At 39.5% G+C, this 26,507-nt stretch overlaps 1 protein-coding gene across 1 annotated transcript in view; it reads left to right on the top strand.

Annotated features, from left to right (window-relative positions):
* Positions 1 to 26,507, top strand: part of LOC117087517 (ATP-binding cassette sub-family A member 3-like) — a 111,546-nt gene that overhangs the window by 48,507 nt on the left and 36,532 nt on the right. Inside the window, exons 15-16 of the mRNA XM_033217787.1 lie at positions 3,011 to 3,227; positions 24,090 to 24,263. Coding sequence (XP_033073678.1) covers positions 3,011 to 3,227; positions 24,090 to 24,263 — 391 coding nt within the window. The remainder of the gene's footprint in view (positions 1 to 3,010; positions 3,228 to 24,089; positions 24,264 to 26,507) is intronic.

The following is a 26,507-nucleotide window of genomic DNA, read 5'->3' as shown; positions in this document are numbered from 1 at the left end:
ATTCCAAAAACATAATCTAACTGTATGATACCTACAAGAGACTCACTTTATGTTCATTGACACAAATAATTTGAAAATAAAATGATGAAAGAGCTTCTTTAAAAGATAGCTAGTATAGCTTTAATAATATTCAAAGCAGACTTTACAACAAAAATCATTAGGATAACAAGAGAAGAAATGTAAAATGTTTCAACTGTCATGTAAAACAGTTTTGTGGTTCTTCAAAAATTAAACAATTACCGTATGATTCAGCAATTACACTCCTAGATTTATACCCAAGAGAACTGCAAACATCAATTTTTTAAATACTTGAAAATGAAAGTCCCAAATGTTCATAAATGGATAAATAAAATATGGTATATCAATACAATGGAACATTACTTAACCATAATCAGGAATGAAATGCTGATACCTGCTACAGCTTGCATGAACCTTAAAAAATTATGCTAACTGAAATAAGCTAGGGACAAAAGGCCATATATTACATGATTCCATTTACTTAAAATGTCCAAAATAGGTAAATTCATAGACACAGAAAGCAGATTAATAGTGCCAGGAATAGTGGTTACTTTTACAGGGATTGGAAGAGTTTCTGATAGGCTTCTGTGGGTATTGGCATTGTGGTAGTTTCCCAGGGAATTGCTTTGTGATAATTCATTATGATAATTCATTTATGTTATATATACTTTTCTGAATATGTGGTATATTTCATAATAAAGAGGTTAAAATATTTACTTGAAAATTTTGTTTGCATTTTTACTTGTAGATTAAGTTGAGTAGAATCTAAATATTCACAATGCATGAGTCTCTTGTCCAAGAACAACTATGTTGCTTACTTATCCAACAAGGAATTCAGCGTTTTGTTTTTGTTTTGAGACGGAGTCTTGCTCTGTCACCCAGGCTGGTGTGCAGTGGTGCAATCTCGGCTCACTGCAAGCTCCACCTCCCGGGTTCCCGCCGTTCTCCTGCCTCAGCCTCCCGAGTAGCTGGGACTATAGTCGCCTGCTACCACGCCTAGCTAATTTTTTTTTTTTTTTTAGTAGAGACGGGGTTTCACTGTGTTAGCCAGGATGGTCTTGATCTCCTGACCTCATGATCCGCCTGCCTTGGCCTCCCAAAGTACCAGGATTACAGGCAGGAGTCACTGCACCCAGCCCGGAATTCAGCTTTTCTTTGAAATAGGTTATGATTTGTGACATTGAAAGATCATAAGACTTTGAACACAGGAATTCCTAGGTCACTCTAACTTTTATTTGATTTCTTCATTTTATTTATTCTTTTAGGTTTACAGAATGCTTAGTCACAAACAAAATAATTATAGTTTCAGGGACTGGATTCATCTATTACCCGCAAATCTTCTCTTATTTTTGCTACTACCACCAAGAACATCAGTCAATATAATTATTATTCTTAGCTTAATCTTCCTATTTACTTCTTGCTTGTCTTGCTACATAATCATGTAATTGCCCAAAGGGACCATCTTGTCATTTGTGGAGAAGTGATATCTATTAACTAATGAGATATAAATTTCCAGAAATTTCTTTTCACAGCTACAGGTTCCTCTCCACCACCACCATCCATTCTAATTTTGTGTTCCACTGTCTGATTTAGTAGCTTAGGTGAATGTGAGGGAGAAGTGGGGAAGTAGAAGAGAACCTGGAGGTCCAGTTTAAAGGTGTATAGCAGTGGGTAGACTGATAGGTAAGTTATGTAGTCAAAGAAAAAAATGTTTGGAGAAAGTGTGTCTTTGGAGAAATAATCTACTTTCTGGGAAACTTGCCAGTATTATTGCAATAACTGTTCCAAGTAGAAAAGAAAATAATAAAGGAAAGTGTAGTGGCTCTGCTCACTGGAATGCCCTCTGATGAAGAGGTAAAAATAACTTACTTCATCCTTGTAGGATAAGATTTTGATTTTTTGTTTTGTTTTGTTTTGTTTGAGACAGGTCTCACTCTGTCACCCAGGCTGGAGTGCACTGGTGCAGTCACAACACACTGCAATCCCCACCTCCTGAGCCTTAGCCTCCCAAAATGCTGGGATTATAGGCATGAGCTACAATGCCCATCCCCAGGGCTGAAGTTTTTGTTTTGTTGATTATTCTACTTTAAGTTCTGGGATACATGTGCAGAACATGCAGTTTTGTTACATAGGTATACATGTGCCATGGTGGTTTGCTGCACCTATCAACCCATCATCCAAGTTTTAAGCCCTGCATGCATTAGGTATTTGTCCTAATACTCTCCCTCCCCTTGCTCCCTATCCTCTGACAGGCCCCAGTGTGTGATGTTCCCCTCCACGTGTCCATGCATTCTCATTGTTCAACTCCCACTTACGAGCAAGAGCATGTGGTGTTTAGTTTCTGGTTCCTGTGTTAGTTTGCTGAGAATGATGAATTCCAGCTTCATCTATGTCCTTGCAAAGCTCATCAACTCATTCCTTTTTATGGCTGCATAGTATTCCATGGTTTGTATGTGCCACATTTTCTTTATCCAGTCTGTCATCGATGGGCATTTGGGTTGGTTCCAAGTCTTTGCTATTGTAAATAGTGCTGCAGTAAACATATATGTGCATGTGTCTTTATAGCAAAATGATTTATAATCCTTTAGGTATATACCCAGTAATGGGATTGCTGGATCAAATGGTATTTCTGGTTCTAGATCCTTGAGGAATCACCACACTGTCTTCCGCAGTGGTTGAACTGGTTTACACTCCCACCAACAGTGTAAAAGCATTGCTATTTCTCCACAGCCTCACCAGCATCTGTTGTTTCCTGACTTTTTAATAATCACCATTCTAACTGGCATAAAATGGTATCTCATTGTGGTTTTGATTTGCATTTCTCTAATGACCAGTGATGTTTTGTTTTAAGAGGCAGATTGACTTAATTAATGACTAGTTCCATGCTAAATAAAGACAGGACTTGCTATTTCCTTCTCTAAATGTTTTGGCTTGGTTTCTTTTTTCACTTGCCCTTCACTTTGCCTTTATCTCTGTACCCTTTGTGTTTCAGGGAGTGATAAAATACCGCAAATTTGATATTTATGTCACGGATTACCACATTCTGGAAACTATGCTGATCTTCACACTGTATGGCTGGTCTGCCATTCTCTTTGTGTACCTGATAAGCTTTGTGTTTGCTGGAAGTACTTCTGCCTACATCAAACTTCTCCTACTCAGCTACTTTTCAGGCACTTTTGGTTTCCTCATAGGCGAGATAATAGAAAACAGTAAGTGTGAAGTTTCACAAAATTTCCCCTTCTCCAGAAGGCAGCAGTAAATAAGTAAGGAGTAATGGACCTACAGATACTTAACATTTACAGACAACTAAATTCTAGGTTTTAGAGGAAATTTTGTACTTCATGTATAGCAATAAACTTATTTTGACTGCCTGTGATATTCTAGGCATTGTGCTGCCAGATCTGTATGAGTTTAAAAAAAAAAAAAAGAGGAAAGATCCACGCATGGTGGCTCATGCCTGTAATCCAAGCCCTTTGGGAAGCTGAGGTGGGTGGATCATGAGGTCAAGAGATGGAGACCATCCTGGCCAACATGGTGAAACCCTGTCTCTACTAAAAATACAAAAATTAGCTGGGTGTGGTGGCATGGACCTGTAGTCCCAGCTACTTGGGAGGCTGAGGCAGGAGAATTGCTTGAACTAGGGAGGAAGAGGTTGCAATGAACCAAGATCATGTCACCAAAAAAAAAAAAAAAAAAGGAAAGAAACATGAAAAGCAGCTCAACAGTCAAAGACCGGTTTATTTTTGGAGAGTAAACCTGAGAGGGGCTTCTGGCCAATTTCGGTCAGGAGCCCTCTCTCTTACAGACAGAGTATATCTTGGTTTTAGGGTGAGAGAGCTTATCACAGGCTTGGAATGTTTCTGTGTGGGTGAGAAGTTTATTGTGGGGTTGGAATATCTCTGTTTGGAGGGGAGGTTATCTTGGGGCTGACATTTCTCTGGCCAGAGGGGAGATTATCTCAGGACTGTCATGTCTCTGGTCAGTGTCTCATGCATCCGTGTGAAGAGATCACCAAACAGGCTTTGTGTGAGCAACATGGCTGTTCATTTCACCTGGGTGCAGGCAGGCTGAGTCCAAAAAAGAAGTCAGCAAAGGGTAGTGGGATTATCATTTGTTCTTATAGGTTTTGGGATAGGCGATAGAACTAAGAGCATTGTTTTGGGGGTGGGGGATGGATCTCACAAAGTACATTCTCAAGGGTAGGGAGAATTACAAGGAACCTTCTTAAGGATGGGGGAAGATTATAAAGAACCTTCCTAAGGGTGGGGGCTATTACAAAGTACATTGATCAGTTAGGTTGGGGCAGAAATAAATCACAATGGTGGAATGTCATCAGTTAAGGCTATTTTCACTTTTTTTGTGGATCTTCAGTTGCTTCAGGCCATCTGGATGTACACGTGCAGGTCACAGGGGATATGATGGCTTAGCTTGGGCTCAGAGGCCTAACATTCCTGTCTTCTTATATTAATAAGAAAAAACAAAATAGTGGTAAAGTGTTGAGGAGGCGAAAATTTTGGGGGGTGGTATGGAGAGATAATGGGCAATGTTTCTCAGGGTTGCTTTGAGCGGGATTAGGGGCGGCATGGGAACCTCCAGTGGGAGAGATGCAACTGAAGAAAGATTTTGGGGTAAGGGGTGATATTGTGGGGTTGTGAGAAGGAGCATTTGTCATATAGAATTATTGGTGATGGCCTGGATGCAGTTTTGTATGAATTGAGAAACTAAACAAAAGACACAACATCCAAATAAGAGAAAGAGAAAAACAGGTATTAAAGGACTAAGAACTGGGAGTACCCAGGACATCCAACTACAGTGTCCAAGGGGGTTCAATGTAATTATTTGCTTGGTTGGCGAGTTTTGGAGCTCTATCCTTGAAGTTTTTTTATGTTGTCATATACCAGGCCAGATTGATTTAGGTAAAAACAACATTCTTCATTTAAAAATATACAGAGTTCCCCCCCTCCTTTTTTTAGCAGTGAGTAAGTTCAGGGCCTCGTTGAATTTGGAGGAAAGAGAAATGCAAAGCCAGCAATTGTTTGTTAAAGAAGGATTAGAAATGGCTAGGAGAGAGTGAATGAGATTGATAGTGTGGTGGAGATAGCTGGGGAGAGGTAGAGGGTGGCATAAGAACAGGAATGAGAATAAGAGTAAGTATAAAAGTAAAGAACAGGACTTCATCAGGGTGAAAGTATTGGAGTGTACTTTGTCACTGAAGATCTTCTATCCACTTAAAGAGATACTTAAGGGTGGCAGTTTGAGGTAAAACCAGGAGCCACTAAATACCAAGAGCCTGAGAAACTGCTTGGGTGATTTGACTAATAAAGGCTGGTCCGTTATCAGACTGCATAGAGGTGGGAAGGCCAAACCGAGGAATGTATGTCTGACAGAAGGGAAGAAATGACCATGGTGGCCTTCTCAGACCCTGTGGGAAAGGCCTTTACCCATCCAGTGAAAGTGTCTACCCAGAGGTATTTTAGTTTCCTGACTTGAGGCATGTGAGTAAAGTCAATTTGCCAGTCCTGGGCGGGGGTAGATCCCCAAGCTTGATATGTAGGGAAGGGAGGGGGCCTGAATAATCCCTGAGGAGTAGTGGAATAGCAGATGGAACACGGAGAAGTGATTTCCTTGAGGATAGATTTCCACGATGGAAATTAAATGAGAGGTTCTAAGAGGTGGGCTAGCGGCTTGTAACCTACATGGAAGAGGTTATGAAATGACAACAGAATAGAATGGGCATGTGAGGCTGGAAGGAGATATTTTCCTTGGTCCAAGAACCATTTGCCTTGTTTGGGAAGAGATTGATAGGTGGAAGTTTCAGTGGGGCAGTAGGTGGGAGTGACCAGGTGAGAAGGAGAAAATCTGCCGTGAAGGATAGAAGTTGCAACGCTAGCTGCTTTTTTAGCTACCTTATCAGCATAAGCATTGCCCTGAGTGATGGGGTCTGATGCCTTTTGATGGCCCTTGCAGTGTATGGCTCCAGCTTCATTTGGAAGTAAAGCAGCCTGGAGAAGAGCTTTTATTAAAGAGGCATTAATGATGGAGGACCCTTGCGTAGTGAGAAAACCTTTCAGCCCATAAAACAGCATGGTGGTGCAGGATATGGGGTCAGTATAAATATTGACGCATAGTCCATTTGCAAGAGTGAGGGCCCGAGTTAAAGCAATGAGTTTGGCTTGCTGAGAGGTAGTGGAGTGGGGCAGAGCAGTAGCCTCAAGGATAGATGTGGAAGATACTATAGCATAGCCTGCCTTTGCTGGTGTGTGGCGATTAGGCCTGGTGGAACTGCCATCAGTAAACCAAGTGTCATCAGGGTGAGGAACAGGAAAGAAGGAAATACAGGGAAATGGAGTGAATGTCAGGTGGATCAGGGAGATACAATCATGGGAGTAGGGGCCAGCCTAAAACAGTAAGGTCAAGTTGTTTGGACAGAAAGGCTACAGGGCACAGTCCCAGCTCTTGTGTAAGAATTTTGACCGCACAGCCATGTACTTTGCCTGTGTGTAATGAAAAGGGTTGGGATGAGTTAGGGAGAGCCAGCATGGGGGCAGCTTCTAGGGCTGTTTTTAAGGAATGGAAAGAGGAGTGGCAAAAGGATTTAGGATCTATGGGGTCAGCTAGGTTTGCTTTTGTGAGTTTACATAATGGTTTAGTCAGGATGGTAAAACTAGGTATCCAAAGGCGGAAGTAACCATGCCTAGTACGGAAAGTTTTTGTTTTGTAGAAGGGGTTCAGGTTTAGGAGATTAGCCGGACACAATCAGCAGGGAGAGCATGTGTGTTTTCATGAAGAATTATGCCGAGACAGGTAACAGATGAGGAAGAAATTTGGGCTTGACCGAAGTAATGGGGCTGTCCGTGAAGGCTTGCGGCAGTACAGCCCAGGTAATTTGCTGAGCCTGATGGGTGTCAGGGTCAGTCCAAGTGAAAGCGAAAAGAGGCTGGGATGAAGGGTGCAAGGAATAGTAAAGAAAGCATGTTTGAGATCCAGAACAGAATAATGGGTTGTAGAGGGAGGTATTAAGGATAGGAGAGTATATGGGTTTGGCACCACAGGGTGGACAGGCAAGACAATTTGGTTGATAAGGTGCAGATCCTGAACTAACATGTAAGATTTGTCCGGTTTTTGGACAGGTAAAATAGGGGAATTGTAAGGAGAGTTTATAGGCTTTTAAAGGCCATGCTGTAACAGGTGAGTGATAACAGGCTTTACTCCTTTTAAAGCGTGCTGGGGATGGGATATTGGTGTTGATTGGGGTAAAGGTGATTAGGTTTTAATGAGATGGTAAGGGGTGCATGATCGGTCGCCAAGGAGGGAGTAGAGGAGTCCTATACTTGTGGATTAGGGTGGGGAGATAGAAGGGGAGGTTGTGAAGGAGGCTTTGAACTGGGGAAAAAGGCAGCAATGAGGTGTGGCTGTAGCCCAGGAGTAGTCAGGGAAGCAGATAATTTAGTTAAAATGTCTCAACCTAATAAGGGAGTTGGGCAGGTGGAGATAACTAAAAAGGAATGCTTAAAAGAATATTGTCCAAGTTGGCACCAGAGTTGGGGAGTTTTAAGGGGTTTAGAAGCCTGGCCATCAATACCCACAACAGTTATGGAGGCAAAGGAAAAAGGCCTTTGAAAAGAAGGTAATGTGGAGTGGGTAGCCTCCATATTGATTAAGAAGGGGACGGACTTACCCTCCACTGTAAGAGTTACCCAAAGTATCTTTGATGGTCCAGGAGGCTTCTGAGGCAATGGGACAGTGTCAGTCTTCAGCCTCTAAGCCGAGAAGATCTGAGAAGGAGTCAGTCAGAGCCTTGGGCCAGAGTTCCAGGGACTCTGGGAGTGACTGCCAGATGAGTTGGACAGTCCGATTTCCAGTGGGTCCCGCACAGATAGGACACTGCTTAGGAGGAATCTGGGGCTGCGGGCATTCCTTGGCCCAGTGGCCAGATTTCTGGCACTTGTAGCAAGCTCCTGGGGGAGGAGGTTCTGGAGGAACTCCTGGCAGCTGCGGTTCAGGCGTTTGGAGTTCTTGTGTGCTAGAGATATGGCTAGGGTTTGTCTCACAGTGGAGGCAAGGAATTGCAACTCAGAAATACATTGCTACTTGGTTGCCCCTACTCTATTATTGTACACCTTGAAGGCGAGGTTAATTAAGTCCTGTTGTGGGGTTTGAGGGCTGGAATTTAAATTTTGGAGCTTTATTTAATGTCGGGAGCAGATTGGGTAATAAAATGATGTTGAGAATGAGACAGCCTTCTGACTTTTCAGGGTCTAGGGCTGTAAAGCATATCAGGGTTTCTGCCAGATAGGCCATGAACTGGGTTGAGTTTTTATATTTGATAAAAAAAAAAAAAAAAAAAAAAAAAAAGAGAGCCTAAATGCTGATTTGGGAGAGGTCAGATAAAGAAAAAGGAGCATTAACCTTGACTATGCCTTCAGCTCCAACCACTTCTCTAAGAGGAAATTGTTGGGCAAGTGGTGGAGGGCTATTCGCGGAACAAAACTGTAAGCCAGACTGGGTGTGAGGAGGGGAGGTGATAGAAGGATTATAGGGTGAGGAAAAATTGGGACCTAGCTCAGCCTGGTGAGGAGCAGCCTGGGGAGGAGGGGAGAGATCAGATGGGTCTGTAGAAAAGGAAGATTCAGAAGACTCAGAGACTTTTGGGATTGGGACTGAAGGGACAGGCAGGAGGGAAAGAAGATTTGGGACGAGTCTTGTTGGAAGCAGAAACTAGGGAGGGACCAATGTGTAAAAGAATGCCTGGATGTCAGGCACCTCAGACCATTTGCCCATTTTTCGACAAAAATTATCTAGATCTTGTAGGATAGACATATCGAAAGTGCCATTCTCTGGCCACTTGGAACTACTGTTGAGTTTGTACTGGGGTCAAGCGGTGTTGCAGAAGAATATAAGATGCTTAGATTTTAGGTCAGGTGAGAGTTGAAGAGGTTTTAAGTTCTTGAGAACACAGGCTAAGGGAGATGAAGGAGGAATGGAGGGTGGAAGGTTGCCCATAGTGAAGGAGGCAAGTTTAAAGAGAAGGGTAGAGACACGGAGAAGGGGGTGGGGAGCAGCCAAAGCAGGCATCCCTGCAATTGACTTGCCACCAAGGGAACGTGGGTGAATGACCAAGGCAGGCATCCCCACGGAGATCAGACACCAATAGAATGTGGGTGAATAAACAGAGGCATCCCCGCAATAATTAAACACCAAGGGAAGGCTGCCTTCCCGAGTCCGTGACTGGTGCCAGAGTTTTGGGTCCACGGATAAAATGTGTCTCCTTTGTCTCTACCAGAAAATGAAAGGAATTGAAATTGAGAGAAGGAAAAGATTGAAGGGTGGCGCCAAGATTGAAAGGAGAAAGAGGTTGAGGGATAGTGAGAGAGGTTGGAGAAGAGAGTAAAAAGAGGCTGCTTATCAGATTTAAAATCGGTGAGATGTGCCTTGGGTTGGTTGGTCTGAGGACCCAATGTCGTAGGTGGATCTCTTCACGGAGTGAGGATGAGAACAGGGGACTGGTCTCCCGAAGAAATCCCGCTGACCGGGGTCTTTGGCACCAAAGGTCTCACGCATCCCTGTGAAGAGATCACCAAACAGGCTTTGTGTGAGCAATGTGGCCGTTTATTTCACCTGGGTGAAGGCGAGCTGAGTCCGAAAAAGGAGTCAGCAAAGGGTGGTGGGATTATCATGAGTTCTTACAGGTTTTGGGATAGGCAGTGGAGCTAAGAGCAATGTTTCGGGGTCAGGGGGCGGATCTCACAAAGTACATTCTCAAGGGTAGGGAGGATTACAAAGAACCTTCTTAAGGGTAGGGGGAGATGATAAGGAACCTTCCTAAGGGTGGGGGCTATTACAAAGTACATTGATCAGTTAGGGTGGGGCAGAAATAAATCACAATGGTGGAATGTCATCAGTTAAGGCTATTTTCACTTTTTTTGTGGATCTTCAGTTGCTTCAGGCCATCGGGATGTCTACGTGCAGGTCACAGGGGATATGATGGCTTAGCTTGGGCTCAGAGGCCTGATGGTCAGGGAGGGGTTTATTTTATGGTGGGAATATTTCTGATGGCAGATGTCATTTGTGGTTTATGGTCATGCTGACCTTAGCCACGAGGCTGATGCCCTTTGGATTTAGGCAGTTTTTGATCAAGGTGAACTTTAAAATGGTGGTGCTTATCCAAGATGGCAATGCTCCTGCTCTGTCAAGATCTAGAATCCTCATATTGAAATGATGAAACCCAATCTGAACTACAGGTCCTCTCTATCCCTACCTCCTCTATCTCCATCACATGAATCAAGGAATCAGTCTTGCAACTGAGTTTTGAAATTTTAGGAGTATTTGTCACTGAGAATCATTTGTCAAAGAGAGAGAACAAAGAGATCGCTTTCTTTTTAGAAAAGAAGGTCTTAGAGAGAGTTATATCTCAAATATCTTAGTGTTATCCATTTGACTCTTTCGAGTGAAGTGCAGAGAGAGGAAAGAGTGAAGAGCCTCGAGTTCTTTGTGAGATAACTAGCTGTTCCGTTCACAAGAAGTTTAACTTACTAACAAGATTTTCCAGAAAGAAGAAAAACTCTATTTACCTCACATACAAATAACTAAGCCAGTTTTCCTTGCTTCCAGTGAGTCTGAAATTTGTATCCCCTCATTTTCTTCCTCTCAATATATTTCATTATATATTTACTAAATTGACTATTATTATTGCCAACAAAAAGAGTCAAACTCTGTAAAATATTTGAAGAGATTTATTCTGAGCCAAATATGAGTGACCATGGCCCATGACACAGCCCTCAGGAGGTCTTGAGAACATGTGCCCAAGGTGGTAAGTGTACAGCTTGGTTTTATATATTTTAGGGAGGCATGAGACATCAGTCAAATACATTTAAGAAATACATCGATTTGGTTCAGAAAGGCAGGACAACTCAAAGCAGGGGCTTCCAGGCTATAGGTAAATTTAAACATTTTCTGGTTGACAGTTGGTTGAATTTATCTGAACACCTGGGATCAATGGAAAGGAATGTTCAGGTTAAGATAAAGGATTGTGGAGACCAAGTTTTATTGTGCAGAGGAATCTTCAGAGAGAGATCAGGTTGTAAAGTGTTTCTTATTGGACCTAAAAGGGTTCTTGGCTCTTAGTTGATTATCTCCTGGATCTGGAAAGAAAGGAAAGAAAACATTCTAAAGAATGTGGACTTTTCCCACAAGAGACTTTGCAGGACAATTTCAAGGTATGGCAAGGAAATATATTTTGGGGTTAAATAGTTTTTCCTTGTCTCATAATGTTATGCCAAAGTCAGACTGAAAAGTAAGTCATGATATACAAGCCAAATTAAAACCCATCTGATGAGAATTTATGGTTTGTAATGCATGACTCCCTAGAACCCTTAGGTAGGAATTTGGGCAAGATAAAAAATTAGAGCTTAGTCCTCATGAAGAGAGATTTTAAAAGAGACTATTGTCACTCTTCTGTTGAATCACTTTATAAGTATAAATTTGAACTGTGTCAAGCACTTGATATCTCCCTGCTGTTGTGTTATTAAGAAATTATTTTAGGCAGATAGAAAGGAAAAGGGGTCCTTGGGAAGTTTTTGTTTCCTTTAAAGCAGTTCCAGAAACGTTTCTTCTCTAGCAGGAAAGCCCTGGTTCTTAGAGCCCGGCTGGGAAGCTTTGATATGCAAATGCTGGCCATTAGAAACTGGGTCTACCCAAACATGGTGATTCCCGCCATCTTCTTGTTGCTCTTGCCCCGACATGTGCCTGGCAACATGGCCACCCCCACGTATTCCCCACGTGTGTAGAACATCTTGGGAATCTGCATTTGCATATTAAAAGGCTAGGGTGGGAGGGACAGTTTTCTCTCCGGCTACATGAATGACATGCCTGGTCAAACTGAGAGGTGACAGCGTGTTGGCAGCCCTTGCTCGCTCTCAGCACCTCCTCCCCCTCGGCGCCCACTCTGGCTGCACTTGAGGAGCCCTTCAGCCCACTGCTGCACTGTGGGAGCCCCTCTCTGGGCTGGCCAAGGCTGGAACCCGCTCCCTATGCTTGTGGGGAGGTATGGAGGGAGAGGCCTGGGTGGGAACCGGGGCTGCGCAAGACACTCGCAGGCCAGTGTGAGTTCCAGGTGGGTATGGGCTCAGAGGGCCCCACACTCAGAGTGGTTGGCCAGCACTGCTGGCCCCAGGCAGTAAGGGGCTTAGCACCTGGGCCAGCAGCTGCAGAGGATGGGCTGGGTCCCACAGCAGTGCCTGCCCTCCCATGCCATGCTCGAATTCTCCCCCGGCCTCAGCCACCTCCCCATGGGGCAGGGCTCCGGACCTGCAGCCTGCCAAGCCCAAACCACCCCCAGCCTGTCCTGGCCCACCATGGGCTCCCGCAAGGCCTGAGCCTCCCTGATGGGCACTGCTCCCTGCTCCATGGTACCCAGTCCCATCTACTGCCCAAGGGCCGAGGAGTAGGGGCACGTGACCTGGGACTGGCGGGTAGCTCTGCCTGTGGCCTCTGCGTGGGATCCACTAGGCAAAGCCAGCTGGGCTCCGGAGTCCCGTGGGAACTTGGAGAACTTTTATGTCTAGCTAAAGGATTGTAAATGCACCAATCAGCACTCTGTGTCTAGCTTAAGATTTGTAAATGCACCAATCAGTGCTCTGTGTCTAGCTAATCTAGTAGGGACTTGGAGAACTTTTGTGTCTAGCTAAAGGATTGTAAATGTACCAATCAGCACTCTGTGTCTAGCTCAGGGATTGTAAACATACCAATTAACACTATGTCAAAATGGACCAGTCAACTCTCTGTAAAATGGAGCAATCAGCTCTCTGTAAAATGGACCAATCAGCAGGATGTGGGTGGGGTCAGATAAGGGAATAAAAGCAGGCTGCCTGAGTCAGCAGTGGCAACCTACTTGGGTCCCTGTGACACTGTGGAAGCTTTGTTCTTTCGTTCTTTGCAATAAATCTTGCTGCTGCTCACTCTTTGGGTCCGCACTGCCTTTTTGAGCTGTAACACTCACCACAAAGGTCTGCAGCCTTCACTCCTGAAGCCAGCAAGACCATGAACTCACCAGAAGGAATAAACTCTGAACACGTCCGAACAGTGTCGGAAGGAACAAACTCCAGACACCCCACCTTTAAGAACTGTAACACTCACAGTGAGGGTCCGCAGCTTCATTTTTGAAGTCGGTGAGACCAAGAACCCACCAATTCCAGACACAAAACCAATACCCTGAGCCCTATGCAAATTAGACACCACCTCCTCCAGCCTCCTCATATAAACACCCACTTTTCCATCACACATGGAGTTTTCTTTTTGTTGGAATCCCCCCTCCCTCTGTCTCTGTACAGGAGAGCTGTTTTCTTCTTCTTTCCTTCTTTTTTGCCTATTAAACTTTTCACTCCTTAAAACCACTCCTATCGGTGCAAGACCAAGAACCTTGCTGTTCCTCCAGTCATCTGAGCCGTATCAGTTGCAGAGCTCCACAAGCACAGGCTTCCTGCCTCATTTCCTTAACCTTTAACTGTCAAAAGGAAATCCCCTGAATTAATTCAAGATTGGCTTATATACTCCTTCAAGGATAAATCTTTCATGTGAGGAAGACTTGAGCCTCTGCATAGAAGACTAAAATACTTGCAAGAGCTATGCCTGGGTGCTCAGTCTCACAAAAGAATCCCCAAATTATGGAAAGCAAATGTCTATATATTTTTGCGTACACCTCCAAAGGGAAATACTGTGTGATGTGAAGAAGACTCACCTGAAAACATTGGAGTTTGTGAACTCTGGCCTAGAATGAAATTTTAATTAAGAGACTAGAGAGGAGTAGTTGTGGCAGAATAAAAAATAAGATGAGATTACTGTTTTAGAAACTCAAAAAGTCATGTTTTAAGAAGAATATGTTGTGAAGAGTCATGTAGGGTGAGGATAAGAAAAGAAGAAAGTAGATTTGGCAATTAGAAAGCGAAGAGACTTCCCCTTCTCAGCTATATAACAAACACTGTGAATAATACTTTGACAAAAATAATGAACTGAGAAGAAAATATGGAATTGGCATAGACCAGCAATAAAGTGAAAGCCAGTATCCTTGGAAGTAAGCAAGCATTTGTTTTTTAAACATAAAACAAAATGAGTTTTCAAAGTTATGCAAAATATTAAGACAGACTACAATTTACCGGAGGGTTTATTTGTTTTTGGCTTTGTAAGTACATAGGTATAATTGCAAATTAAGTTTGTGTTTATATTTTAGCTTATACATTGAGGATTGTATTTATTTTTTCAAATTTTCTAATTGACAGATAAAGTTGGATATATTAGTAGTGTACAAAATGTTTTGAAATATTATCTATATATATTGTAGAATAGATAAATCTAGCTAATTAGCATATGCATGATCTCAAATATGTATCATTTTTGTTGTGAGAGCACTTACCCAATTAGCTGTAGTCCCCATGCTATGCAATACATCTCTTGAACTCATTGCTATTATCAAACTGAATTTGCGTATCTTTTGCTCAACAACTCCCCCTCTGGTAATCGCCATTCTACTCTCTACTTATATGAGATCTGCTTCTTTGAGATTCCATATATGAGTGAGATTGTGCAGTATTGTCTTTCTGTGCCTGGCTTATTCACTTAACATAATGTCCTCCAGGTTCACTTATGTTGTCACCACGGAACAGGATTTCCTTCTCATTATGGATGAATGGTATTCTGTTGTGTATATATACCACATTTTCTTTATGCATTCATCCATTGATGAACACAGGTTGATTCCACTGTGAATAGCACTGCAATAAACATGGGCGTGCAGCTATCACTTTGACATACTGATTTCGTTTCCTTTAGCTGTATATCCATCATGGGATTGCTGGATCGTATGATAGTTCTATTTTTAATTATTTTAGCAACCTCCATACTGTTTTCCCTAATGCCTTTACTAATTTACATTCCCACCAACTGTGCAAGGGTTTTTTTTCCCACATCCTGGTCAACACTTACCATTTGATAATAGCCATTCTAAAAAGAGTGAGGTCATATCGCATTGTGGTTTTGATTTACATTTCCCTGATGATGAGTAATGTTGAGCATTTTTTCATATACCTGTTAGCCATTTCTATATCTTCTTTTGAGAAATGTCTGTTCAGGATTTTTGCCCATTTGTAATTAAGTTGCTTTTCGTGCAACTGAGTTGTTTGACATCCTGGTCTTTTATGGACATTAACCCCTTATCAGATGTATGCTTTGCAAGCATTTTCTCCTATTCTGCAGTTTATCTCTTCATTATCATTTCATTTGTTTAGCAGAAGCTTTTTAGCTTAATATAATCCTATCTATCTATTTCTGCTTTTGTTGTCTGTCATATCTAAAAAAATCATTGCTTAGACTAATGCCATGGAACTTTTTCCCTGTTTTCTTCTGGAAGTTTCACAGTTTCTGTCTGGAGTATTTATGACTCTCTATATCAAAGAACACATCTATATCTAAGAACACATACCTTTTCTTTCTTTTTCTTGTCTAATTGCTCTGGCTAGGACTTCTAGTGCAATGCTGAATGTAAATGGTGAGAATGGACATCTTTGTCTTATTTTAAAGCTTAGAGGAAAGGCTTTCAGTTCGTTTTCCCCATTGAGTATGATTTTAGCCCTGGGTTTGTCATATATGGCCTTTATTGTGCTGAGGTATATTCCCTCTATACCTAAGTTGTTGAGAGTTGAATTTTCCAAATGCTTTTTTGTATCTATTGAAATAAGCATATGGTTTTTGTCTTTCATTCTGTTAATGTGATGTATCACATTTATTGATTTGCATATGCTAAACCATCTGTGCATCCCTGGAATGAGTCCCACTTGATCATGGTCAATGATCCTTTTAATGTGCTGCTGAATTTGGTTTTCTATTATGTTGTTGAGGATTTTTGCATTTATGTTCATCAGGAATATTGGCTTGTAGTTTTTTATGTGTTGTTGTGTCCTTGTCTGGTTTTAATATTAGGGTAATATTGGCCTTATGAGTTAGGAAGTATTCTTGCCTCTTAAATTTTTTGGAAGTGTTTGAGAACAATTGGTATTCATCCTTAAATCTTTGGTAGAATTTAGCACTAAAGCCACTAGGTCCTAGGCTTTTCTTTGGTAGGAGACTTTTTATTACTTATTCAATCTACTGACTCATTATTGGTCTGTTTAGATAGTGTGCTTTTTCATAACTCCGTCTTTGTAGGTTGCATGTGTCGAAGAATACATGCATTTTTCTATGTTATCAAATTTTTAAGGTATAATTGTTTATTATAGTGTCTCCTGATCCTTTGTATTAATGTGGTATCAAATATGTTTCCTTTTTCATTTATAATTTTATTTGTTTCAATTTTCTCTCTCTTAGTCTAGCTAGTGATTTGTCAGTTTTCTTAATCTTTTCAGAAAACCAACTTTTACTTCTGTGATTTTTTCCTGAACGCTGTGTTCCTCACAACCTATAAAAATAAGAGATTTGGCTGGGTGTGGTGCCTCATGCCTGTAATCCCAGCACTTTGGGAGGTTGAGGCTGGTGGATCATGAGGTCAGGAGATTGAGACCATCCTGGCCAATACAGTGAAATCCCGTCTCTACTAAAAATACAAAAAACTTAATAATAATAATCAGCCTGGCGTGGTGGCACACACCTGTAGTCCCAGCTACTCAGGAGGCTGAGGCAGGAGAATCGCTTGAACACGGGAGGTGAAATTTGCAGTGAGCCGAGATCATACCACTGCATTCCAGCCTGAGCAACAGAGTGAGACTCCATCTCAGTAAGTAAGTAAGTAAACAAACAAACAAATAAATAAATAAATGACTAAGGTCAACAGATGCAGTCAATAACTTCAAATAAAAGTCACTTTTAATGCTAGCTTATAAAGCTGGGGTAGGAAAAAGATGATGCAACAAGATTCTCCAGTGATTGTTCCCCTACAGAACCATCAATTTGAATAACTATTCACACACATGTACACAAAAAAATACCTTCAGAAGAACTAAAGAAATCAGATGAGAAATCACAGTACCTTATTATAGCACAATAATAAGAAAAAAATATTAAGGATGGTAGGAAGGACAGTTTTTTATTATCCATGTCACCCCTTTCTGAAGCTCAGAAAGCACAGGTGGAGAAAGATAACATTAGCTTGAGGGAAAGACGGAGAAATAAAAGGATGACTTTGTCTTAAACCTTAATAGCGTCTCTGCTACAGTAAAACCCAGCACTGGGCAGACCTCCCCTGTCCCTAAATCTAAGTCAGTACCTGCAAATTGGGCAAACCTGCATCAGCACTAGGTAAGAACCCATAGTCCCTGCAAGGTGGATTCGATCTCCAGTCTGCATCAACACCAGCCAACCAAGTGATCTTGGGCTCTGGATAGTTCTCAGTGGCAGGCAGTCCTCAGTGTCCATCACCTTCAGTCATGCCTCAGAGCTACATCAGCCTTAGCAGCCATGATGTTCCAGCCTGGCACTGTGTTGACCATGGTGGTCCGGGCTTAGAGTGCCTTCTAGTTTTTCAGTGGCTTCAGCAATCTCAGGCTTAGGGACTACCCTAGGTGGCCTGCCCAGAATCTCTGTACAGAATTACTGTTGAAGCGTGTTCCTAGATGAAGCCAGTCAGGGAAGACTAGAATAAGTGCTTCTTCAAATGTGCAGACCTGCAACAACAAGGATCATGAATAATCCAGCAAGCATGACATCACCAAATAGACAAAATAAAATGCCAATGACTGACCCTAAAGAAGGTGATACATGAATTGCCTGACAAAGAATTCACAATAATGGTTTTAAGGAAGCTCAGCAAACCCCCCAAAAAATACAAAATACAGAGAAACAGTCCAAAGAAATGGGATAAACAATAACAAGAACTAGGAATTTAATAGAGATATGGAAATAATTTTTAAAAAGAAATCCTGGACTTAAAAATATAATAGAGAGCATCAACAGTATAATTGGTCAAGCAAAAGAAAGTCTGTGAACTTAAAGATAGGTTTTTGAGAATATATAGTCAGAGGAGGAAAAAGAAGAAAAGGGAATGAAGAGAACTTATGGATTTTATGGAAAGCGTTAAAGAGCAAATGTTTAAGTCATGTGTTAAAAAAAAAAGTGAAGCGAAAGACAAAGGAGTAGGAAGTGTATTTAAAGAAATAAGAGCAGAACACTTTCCAAACCCAGAGAAAAATATAAATATCCAAGTATAGGAAGGTCAAAGGTGTCTAACCAAATTGAATCCAACTGAGGCTACTAGAGATCAATTTAAAAGACTGAAGAAAGAAAATAAAAAGAAGCAAGACCTTATGAGCAAGTACTAGCAGAAACCACAAACTATAGAATCAAACCTGCGTATATTTCAGATTTATAATTTTTTAGAATAGAATATAAAACATGTATGTTTAAAATATCTAAACAGAGTCTCAGAAATATGAGAAAATAATATAATACACACATATACACAAGTATTGAGATCCTTTTAGATTTGAAAAGATCTAAATAGAATCTTGAGAAATGAGAAAGAATTATAATTTAAATTAAGAATCAATATATATTGTAGACAGTTGGCATGAGAATTAGTGATAAATGGAAAAATATTTCATGCTCATGGGTTGGAAGGATCAGTATCATAAAAATGGCCATACTGCCCAAAAAAATCTACAGATTCAACACTATTTCTATCAAACCACCAATGCCATTCTTCTCAGAATTAGAAAAACTATTCTAAAACTCATATGGAACCAAAAAAGAGCCTGATTACCCAAAGCAATCCTAAACAAAAAGAACAAAGATGGGGAGGCATCACACTACCTGACTTCAAACTCTATTATAAAGCTATAGCAATCAAAACAGCATGGTATTGGTACAAAAACAGACACATAGACCAATGGAACAGAATAACAAAAATAAAGCCACACACTTAAAATCATCTGATCTTTGGCAAGACCAACAAAAACAAGCAATGGGGAAACTCTCCCTTATTTAATAAATGATGCTGGGATAACTAGCTAGCCATATGCAGAAAATTGAAACTAGACCCCTACATTTCACCAGGTACAAATATTAAATAGATCAAAGGTTTAAATGTAAGACCTCAAACTATGAAAATCCTAGAAGACAAGCTAGGAAAATCTCTTCTTGACATTGGCCTTGGCAAAGAATTTTCAGTTAAGTCCCCAAAAGCAATGGCAACAAAAACAAAAATTGACAAGTGGGATCTAATTAAACTAAAGAGCTTATGCACAGTAAAAGAAAATATCAACAGACAACCTACAAAGTGGGAGAAGATATTCACAAACTGTGCATCTGACAAAGGCCTCATATCCAGAATCTATAAGGAACTTAAGCAAATTAAGAAGAAAATAATAATAGCCCCATTTAAAAAGGGCAAAGAACATGAACAGAAAATTCTTCAAAATAAGACATTAGAAGCAGCTAGCAAACATATTTTTTAAAATACTCAGCATCACTAATCAGCAGAGAAATGCAAATCAAGACCACAATGTGACACCATCTCAAACCAGTCGTAATGACTATTATCAAATGATCAAAAAGCAGCAACTAGTGATTTCATAGAAAAAAGGGAATACTGTTAGTGGGAATATAAATTAATGCAGTCATTACAGAAAGCATTGTGGAGATTTATCAAAGAACTTAAAATAGAACTACTATTCAATTCAGCAAGTCCATTACTAGGTATATACCAAAAGGAAAAGAAATGATTCTGCCAAAAAGACACATGCACTCGTATGTTCATTGCAGTACTATTCACAATAGCAAAGACATGGAATCAACTAGGTGCCCATCAGTGGTAGATCGGATATAAAGAAAATGTATATATACACCATGGAATACTACACAGCCATAAAAAAAGAATAAAATCATGTCCTTTGCAGCAACATGGATGCATTTGGAGGCCATAACTCTAAGCAAATTAACACAGGAAGAGAAAATCAAATACTACATGTTCTCATTTATAAGTGGGAGCTCAACATTGAGCATAAATGGACATAAACATGAGAACAATAGATACTGTAGACTACCAGAGTGGGGAGGGAGTGAAGGGGTCATGGGTTGAAAAACTACCTATGCTGTACTGTGCTCACTGCCTGGGTGATGAGATCCATACCCTAAACCTCAGTATCACACAATATTCCCAAGTAACAGACCTGTACAGGTACTCCCTGTATCTAAAATAAAAGCTAAAATTGTTAAAAATTCTTCAGAAATAATTGCAACAACTGATAACAAAAGAAATATACTTAATGTATCCCATGAGATTTAAAAAATGGAAAATATGAAAGAATGTTAAAAGTCATGGAAGATAGACATTCCAATATACAGTCAAAAAGAGTTCAAAAAGAAATAATAGAAGACAAGGGGTTCATGTTTGGCTGAGAATTTCCAAAATTATTCAAAGACAAATCTTCAGTTTCAGAAGCTCACTGAATTGTTTTAAATTCTCACCTAGACACATCATTGTGAAATTTCAGAACACCAAGGCTGAAGAGATCTTTGAGGCAACCGGAGATAAAACTTAAATAGGCAGGTTAAAATATCCTGTGTAACCACTGAAGGAATATTTTTAAAGTATAACTTCTGAAACACGTAAATACTAGCAATGCAGAAGAAAAGAAAACTAAGTCACATCCAAAAGATGGGTGAAGGGAGAAAAATTGAAATAGAAAAGAATACATGGCAAAGCAATATGATGATAGTAGTAAACCCAAATATATCATTAGCAAAATTAAATGGCAACAAAATATGCTCATTAAATAAACAAGATTGCATTCTGGATTCTCCCTGACCCCAAATTCTAGCTTCATGCATTTTACAGGAGGCATAGTTAAAAAAATAAAGACACAGAAAGTGCAAGAATGGCAAAGGATGTATCAGGAAAAATACAAAAATAAAACAGTAGTGACTGAAAATAACCATTTTCATATCTAATTTTTGCCACTTGTATTTTTTTAACCAGTCTTACAAGAGGTTCATCAATCTTGTTAGTCTTTTCGAAAAATAAGCTTTCAACTTTGTTGATTTTTTATTGTATTTTTTAAAATAAAATCTATTAAGAGAAAACATATTTTTAACATTAAAAATTACTAGAGATAAAGGGGTTTACAACATGATAGCAGATTCAATTGAGCATGAAGTTATAAGAATTCCAAATTTTCACTTATATACCGATATAATGTAGATATATATATAGTCAAAATAACCAGTTGGAATAATAGGCAGACACACAACATTACAGAAGGAGATTTGAACATACCTCTCTTGTAACTGATGGATAAAGCAGTGGGGAAAATCAATGAATGTTATATATTGAACAGTACAGTTAATAAACTTGCATTAATGGACATACATAGAACATAGATTCCCAAACCATGTTTTCAAACTCATAAGTCTTAGAAACTGACCCAGATGATACATCATGAAAATTAATATGTAATGATGTATTTACTGACCATTAGGCAATTAAATTAAAAATGAGTAACAAAATGATAACTAGAAAAGGAACACAAAATTGAGAATTTTAAAACACATTTTAATAGTTAATGGGCCAAAGAGAGAATCATAACAGAAATTAGCAAATATTTAGAACTGAAGAGAAATTTAAATACTCTGAAGCAAATGAGTTATTGGAGGAAATTTTATACCTTTTAACTGCTAACATTAAAAAGCCTGAAACTTAACTAACAAACTATCCAGTTTAAATAGTTAGAAAAATAACAGCCTAACAAATTCAAAGATAGTGTAAAGAATGAACAAATAAGAGTAAAATTGAACCAAACAGAAAATGGGGCCGAGCGTGGTCGCTCACGCCTATAATCCCAGCAATTTGGGAGGCTGAGGCGGGTGGATCACCTGATGTCAACAGTTCAAGACTAGCCTGGCCAACTTGGCAAAACCCCGTCTCTACTAAACAATACAAAATTAGCCAGGCATGGTGGCGGGTGCCTGTAATCCCAGCTACTCGGGAGGCTGAGACAGGGAGAATTACTTAAATATATATATTTATATAGCTGTTATATAAATATATATTTGTATATATATTTGTATAGCTGTTATAACATTGAAATCTAAGAAGATATGACAACTTTAGGCCAACAAATATGAAAAATTTAAACAAACTGTTACATTTCTAAAAAATACACTTCACTAAATTTGATTTAGAAGAATTAGAAAATTTAACTTGTACTTAAGTATTCAAGTAATTAAATTAATAGTTAAAATTATTTCTACAAAGAAAACACAAGGCCTCGATGGCTTTACTACTGAGTTCTATATATTCTTCCAGTTAGCACATAAAAACATAAGATGCTACTTCTTAACTCCTCCTATGAGATGAGCAAAAGCCCCATGCCATAACCCAGCAAAATCATCACAAACTATTCTCATTCATGAATATAGATTCAAAAAATTCTGGACAAAATATTAGCAAATTGAATCTAGGAAATTTACTTTTGTATTAAAATATCTATCAACAAAATTCCCATTTTAAGGGATTAATGAGGAAACATAAAAATCTTAATAAATACAAATAAATCATTGATACATAGTAAAAAAAATTTTTAGTAAACAAAAATTAAGATGAAGAAAAGTTGCTGAGCTTTATGATGGACATATGCATGTACAGAAACCTATAGCAAATATAGTATTCAGTACTGGCTCTTCAAAAGCATTTCCTTTAAAAATGGGGAACTAGGGCCGGGCGCGGTGGCTCAAGCCTGTAATCCCAGCACTTTGGGAGGCCGAGACGGGCGGATCACGAGGTCAGGAGATCGAGACCATCCTGGCTAACACGGTGAAACCCCGTCTCTACTAAAAAAAAATACAAAAAACTAGCCGGGCGAGGTGGCGGGCGCCTGTAGTCCCAGCTACTTGGGAGGCTGAGGCAGGAGAATGGCGTGAACCCGGGAGGCGGAGCTTGCAGTGAGCTGAGGTCCGGCCACTGCACTCCAGCCTGGGCGACAGAGTGAGACTCCGTCTCAAAAAAAAAAAAAAAAAAAAAAAAAAAAAAAAAAAAAGGAACTAGATGAGGATGACAGCTATTGCCACTTCTGTTAAACATTATACATCAGTCTTAATTCCATTCTGTAATATAGAAAAGTAATCAAAGCATGTATAGACTGAAAATAAAGAAACTACCATTAGTCAAAAATGCTATAAAATCTGAGGAAGTGTTACCAAAGTATAAGAACAGATGTGCCAAGGCAAGCCAAAAAAGCGTGTATTAAATATGGTCTTCCCTAGAATTCTTTAGAGAGGGTTTATAGAGTGTTTCTATAATGATGTAAAGTTCTATTGGACAGTTCTGGTCTATGGGGTTAGCCCTTGATATTTTTTGCATCTGTACAAAAAAGCCAATATCCAGAATTATTCATTCTGTGTCAATTATTTTTCTCTATATCAAGTTAAGATCTACTTAGGACTCATATCAAGTTAAGATCGACTTGCCATAATTTTAGCACTTGAGGGTTCACGTCTTGGCCATCTCTCCCTGCTCAAAGTGTTTTATGAGAACTTTTTGTTTAGACCTGTCTTTTGTCCTCTTCCCAAATGTGTGAATTCATTATCAAAATTCTACACTGGAAATTCCTAAATTAAACATGTTCATATCCCCAGGAACTTAGTCTCTAATTACTTATATGCACTTCATTCTTGGGAAAGACATTAATTATCAGCTTGCTTCTTTGAAATTGTCTTGAATGCTCAAATGTTTCAGAATTTGCGCTATCCATTCTCTACTGTTGAATTCTAGCCTCTATCTCCTGGCTGTACTTTACTCCCTTAATCAATTCATGTTAGAAGTGTTGAAAAATAGCCATTAGTGACTTCCTGACCCTATCAAGTGCCAGGAAGACTTATATGGATACCCACTTCACCAAAAATACTTCAGAATTCTATAATCGTCAGCACAAACTGCGTCACTGATGGCAGTGGCCACTCCGGACAGCCACTGGAATGTTCTTCAAAGATAATCGTCTGGTTTTCAATTTTCTGAGCTTGATTTGATCATCACTGGAGGATTTGTTGTCCTGGGGATAGTTGATTTCCTGTAATATTACCTAATCTTATCTTTTCAGAAAAGCTAACCAACATCTCAAACACCACCAGAACCGTCGTACGTAATTCATTGCTGTTCCTTCCCAATTACAACCTTGCAAAGTGCGTTAGTCAGTATACAGCTATCTACGAGATGAAGATATTGTGCACCACCTTAAAGAAGCATCCTATCTACCTAAATTGTAGCAAAGAAAGTAAGTACCTCAGGGTCCCTTAGTCTAGCAAATTAGCTTCAGGTTCATGCTGTAAAACATGTGGGGAATCTGCCCTTCCTTCATCGGAGAGAGTCAGGATACATATTTGGTACATAAGTCCTTTTACAAGGCTGGAAAAAACCTCCTTAAAAATAATAAAGCCTCAATCTGGGTGTGGTGGCTCACGCCTGTAATCCCAGCACTTTGGGAGGTCAAGGTGGGCAGATCACCTGAGGTCAGGAGTTCGAGAACAGCCTGGCCAACATAGAGAAACCCCATCTCTACTAAAAATACAAATATTAGCCGGGCATGATGGTGCGCACCTGTAATCTCAGCTACTCAGGAGGCTGAGGCAGGAGAATCTCTTGAACCCAGGAGGCAGAGGTTGCAGTGAGCCAAGATCGTGCCACTGCGCTCCATCCTGGGCGACAGAGCCAGACTCCATCTCAAAAAACCAAACCAAAACAAATAAATATAATAAAGCCTCAAAAGCAAATCCAGGGTAAGTTTAAAGTGGTCATCAGATATACAATAAGAAGTACTAATAATCAACCATGTACTAACTTTACCTGCGTTATTGTAAGTCTTCACAACAATCTCAAGTTACCTGTTTTTATACCCATTTGAGGAAAATGACCGTGTGTCATACAGCTCTTATGGTCCAGACTGGGATTCAAAGTTTTTATTCTTCCACTGCATAATGCATTCCCATAAGGAAGGATTTGTTCTGTCTTCACCGTTTTTATTTAATACTGTTTAGTGGTTATTAGTTTAAAAGTGTTGCAACTATGTTGCTCATTTTATTCCTATGTATTTTTTGATGCTATTATAAATGATATGGCTTTTTGAAATGTCATATTTGTTTGTTGCTGATACAGAGAAATACAGTTGAAAAAGTTCATGTTCTGTATATTATTGAACTTGTAAAATTATTTTAATAATTTAGGTGTATATTTTTTATTTTAATGGATGTATTCAAAGCTGTTAATAACATATTTATTTTCCAATCCATGTACACTTATTTTTTGTTCTTGACTCCCTGCTTTGTCAAAGACACATAGTTCAAATTTAATCAAATTGGTCATCATAGACCTTCAGTTTCATTTCAATTTAAAAGATATCATTATAATATTTTACTATCAAGAATGATGCTTTCTATAGAAACCCTTTATCAGAATCAAGAAGTTTCTTTCTATTCTGTGTTTAGTTTATTTAATTATGAATACATGTTCAATCTTAACAGATGTTTTTTACTGCTTCTATTGAACTTTTCTTCTTTGTTCTCTTGAATTACATATTTGTTCCATTGAACTACATGGTGAATTATACAAGCTGAATTTGCAATGGTACATGATAACCAATCAAGTAATAAATTAGGTAAAGCAAGCATTATTGTGATATATTAAATGTTATATATTGTGGATTAAGTTCACTAATATTAATTAAGGATTCTTGTGTCTATGTCTATTAAAAAGATTAACCTAAAATGACTGGGAATTTTTAGTGAAATACTTACCAACCTTTGGTATAAAAATTAAACAGGATGGGCATGGTGGCTCATGCCTGTAATTCCAACACTTTGGGAGACCAAGGCAAGTGGATCACCTGAGGTCAGGAGTTTGAGTCCAGCCTGGCCAACATGGTGAAATCCTGTCTCTACTAAAAATACAAAAATTAGCTGGGCGTGGTGTTGCACGCCTGTAATCCCAGCTACTTGGGAAGCTGAGGCACAAGTATCGCTTGAACGTGGGAGGCAGAGGTTGCAGTGAGCCAAGATCATCCCCCTGCACTCCAGCCTGGGCAACAGAGCAAGACTCCATCTCAAAAAAATAAATAAATAAACTTTATAAAATAAAAAATAAACAAAGTAAGAAGTGCTTCCTATTTTTTATTTGCTCAAAGATTTTGTGTATCTACCAACATATCTTCTTAAATGTTTGGTTTATTTCCTCTTAAATAGGGTGTAATTCATATGTGAAGTTAATTATGCATGGAGATTGTCCTTTGGGGAGGTTTTTAATTGTTCACATTTCTAAGTGAGAATTATTTGGGTATCTTATTAATAATCTGGGTGAGGAGTTGTTAGTTGAGTTTTTACAGGACCATTTCACTCCATCTAAATTTTCCAGTTCATTGGAATACATTTATTCACAATACCTTATGGTCTTTTTAACATCTGTAGGATTAATAATGATGTCTCCATGTTCATTTCTGTCTAATTTTTGCCACTTGTGTTTTTTTAAA

This window comes from Trachypithecus francoisi, unplaced genomic scaffold (assembly GCF_009764315.1).
Source record: "Trachypithecus francoisi isolate TF-2019V2 unplaced genomic scaffold, Tfra_2.0 Lachesis_group10, whole genome shotgun sequence".
Taxonomy (NCBI): Eukaryota; Metazoa; Chordata; class Mammalia; order Primates; family Cercopithecidae; genus Trachypithecus; species Trachypithecus francoisi.
Note: the sequence above shows the minus strand (reverse complement) of the source record. Positions and strands in the feature narration are given on the sequence as shown.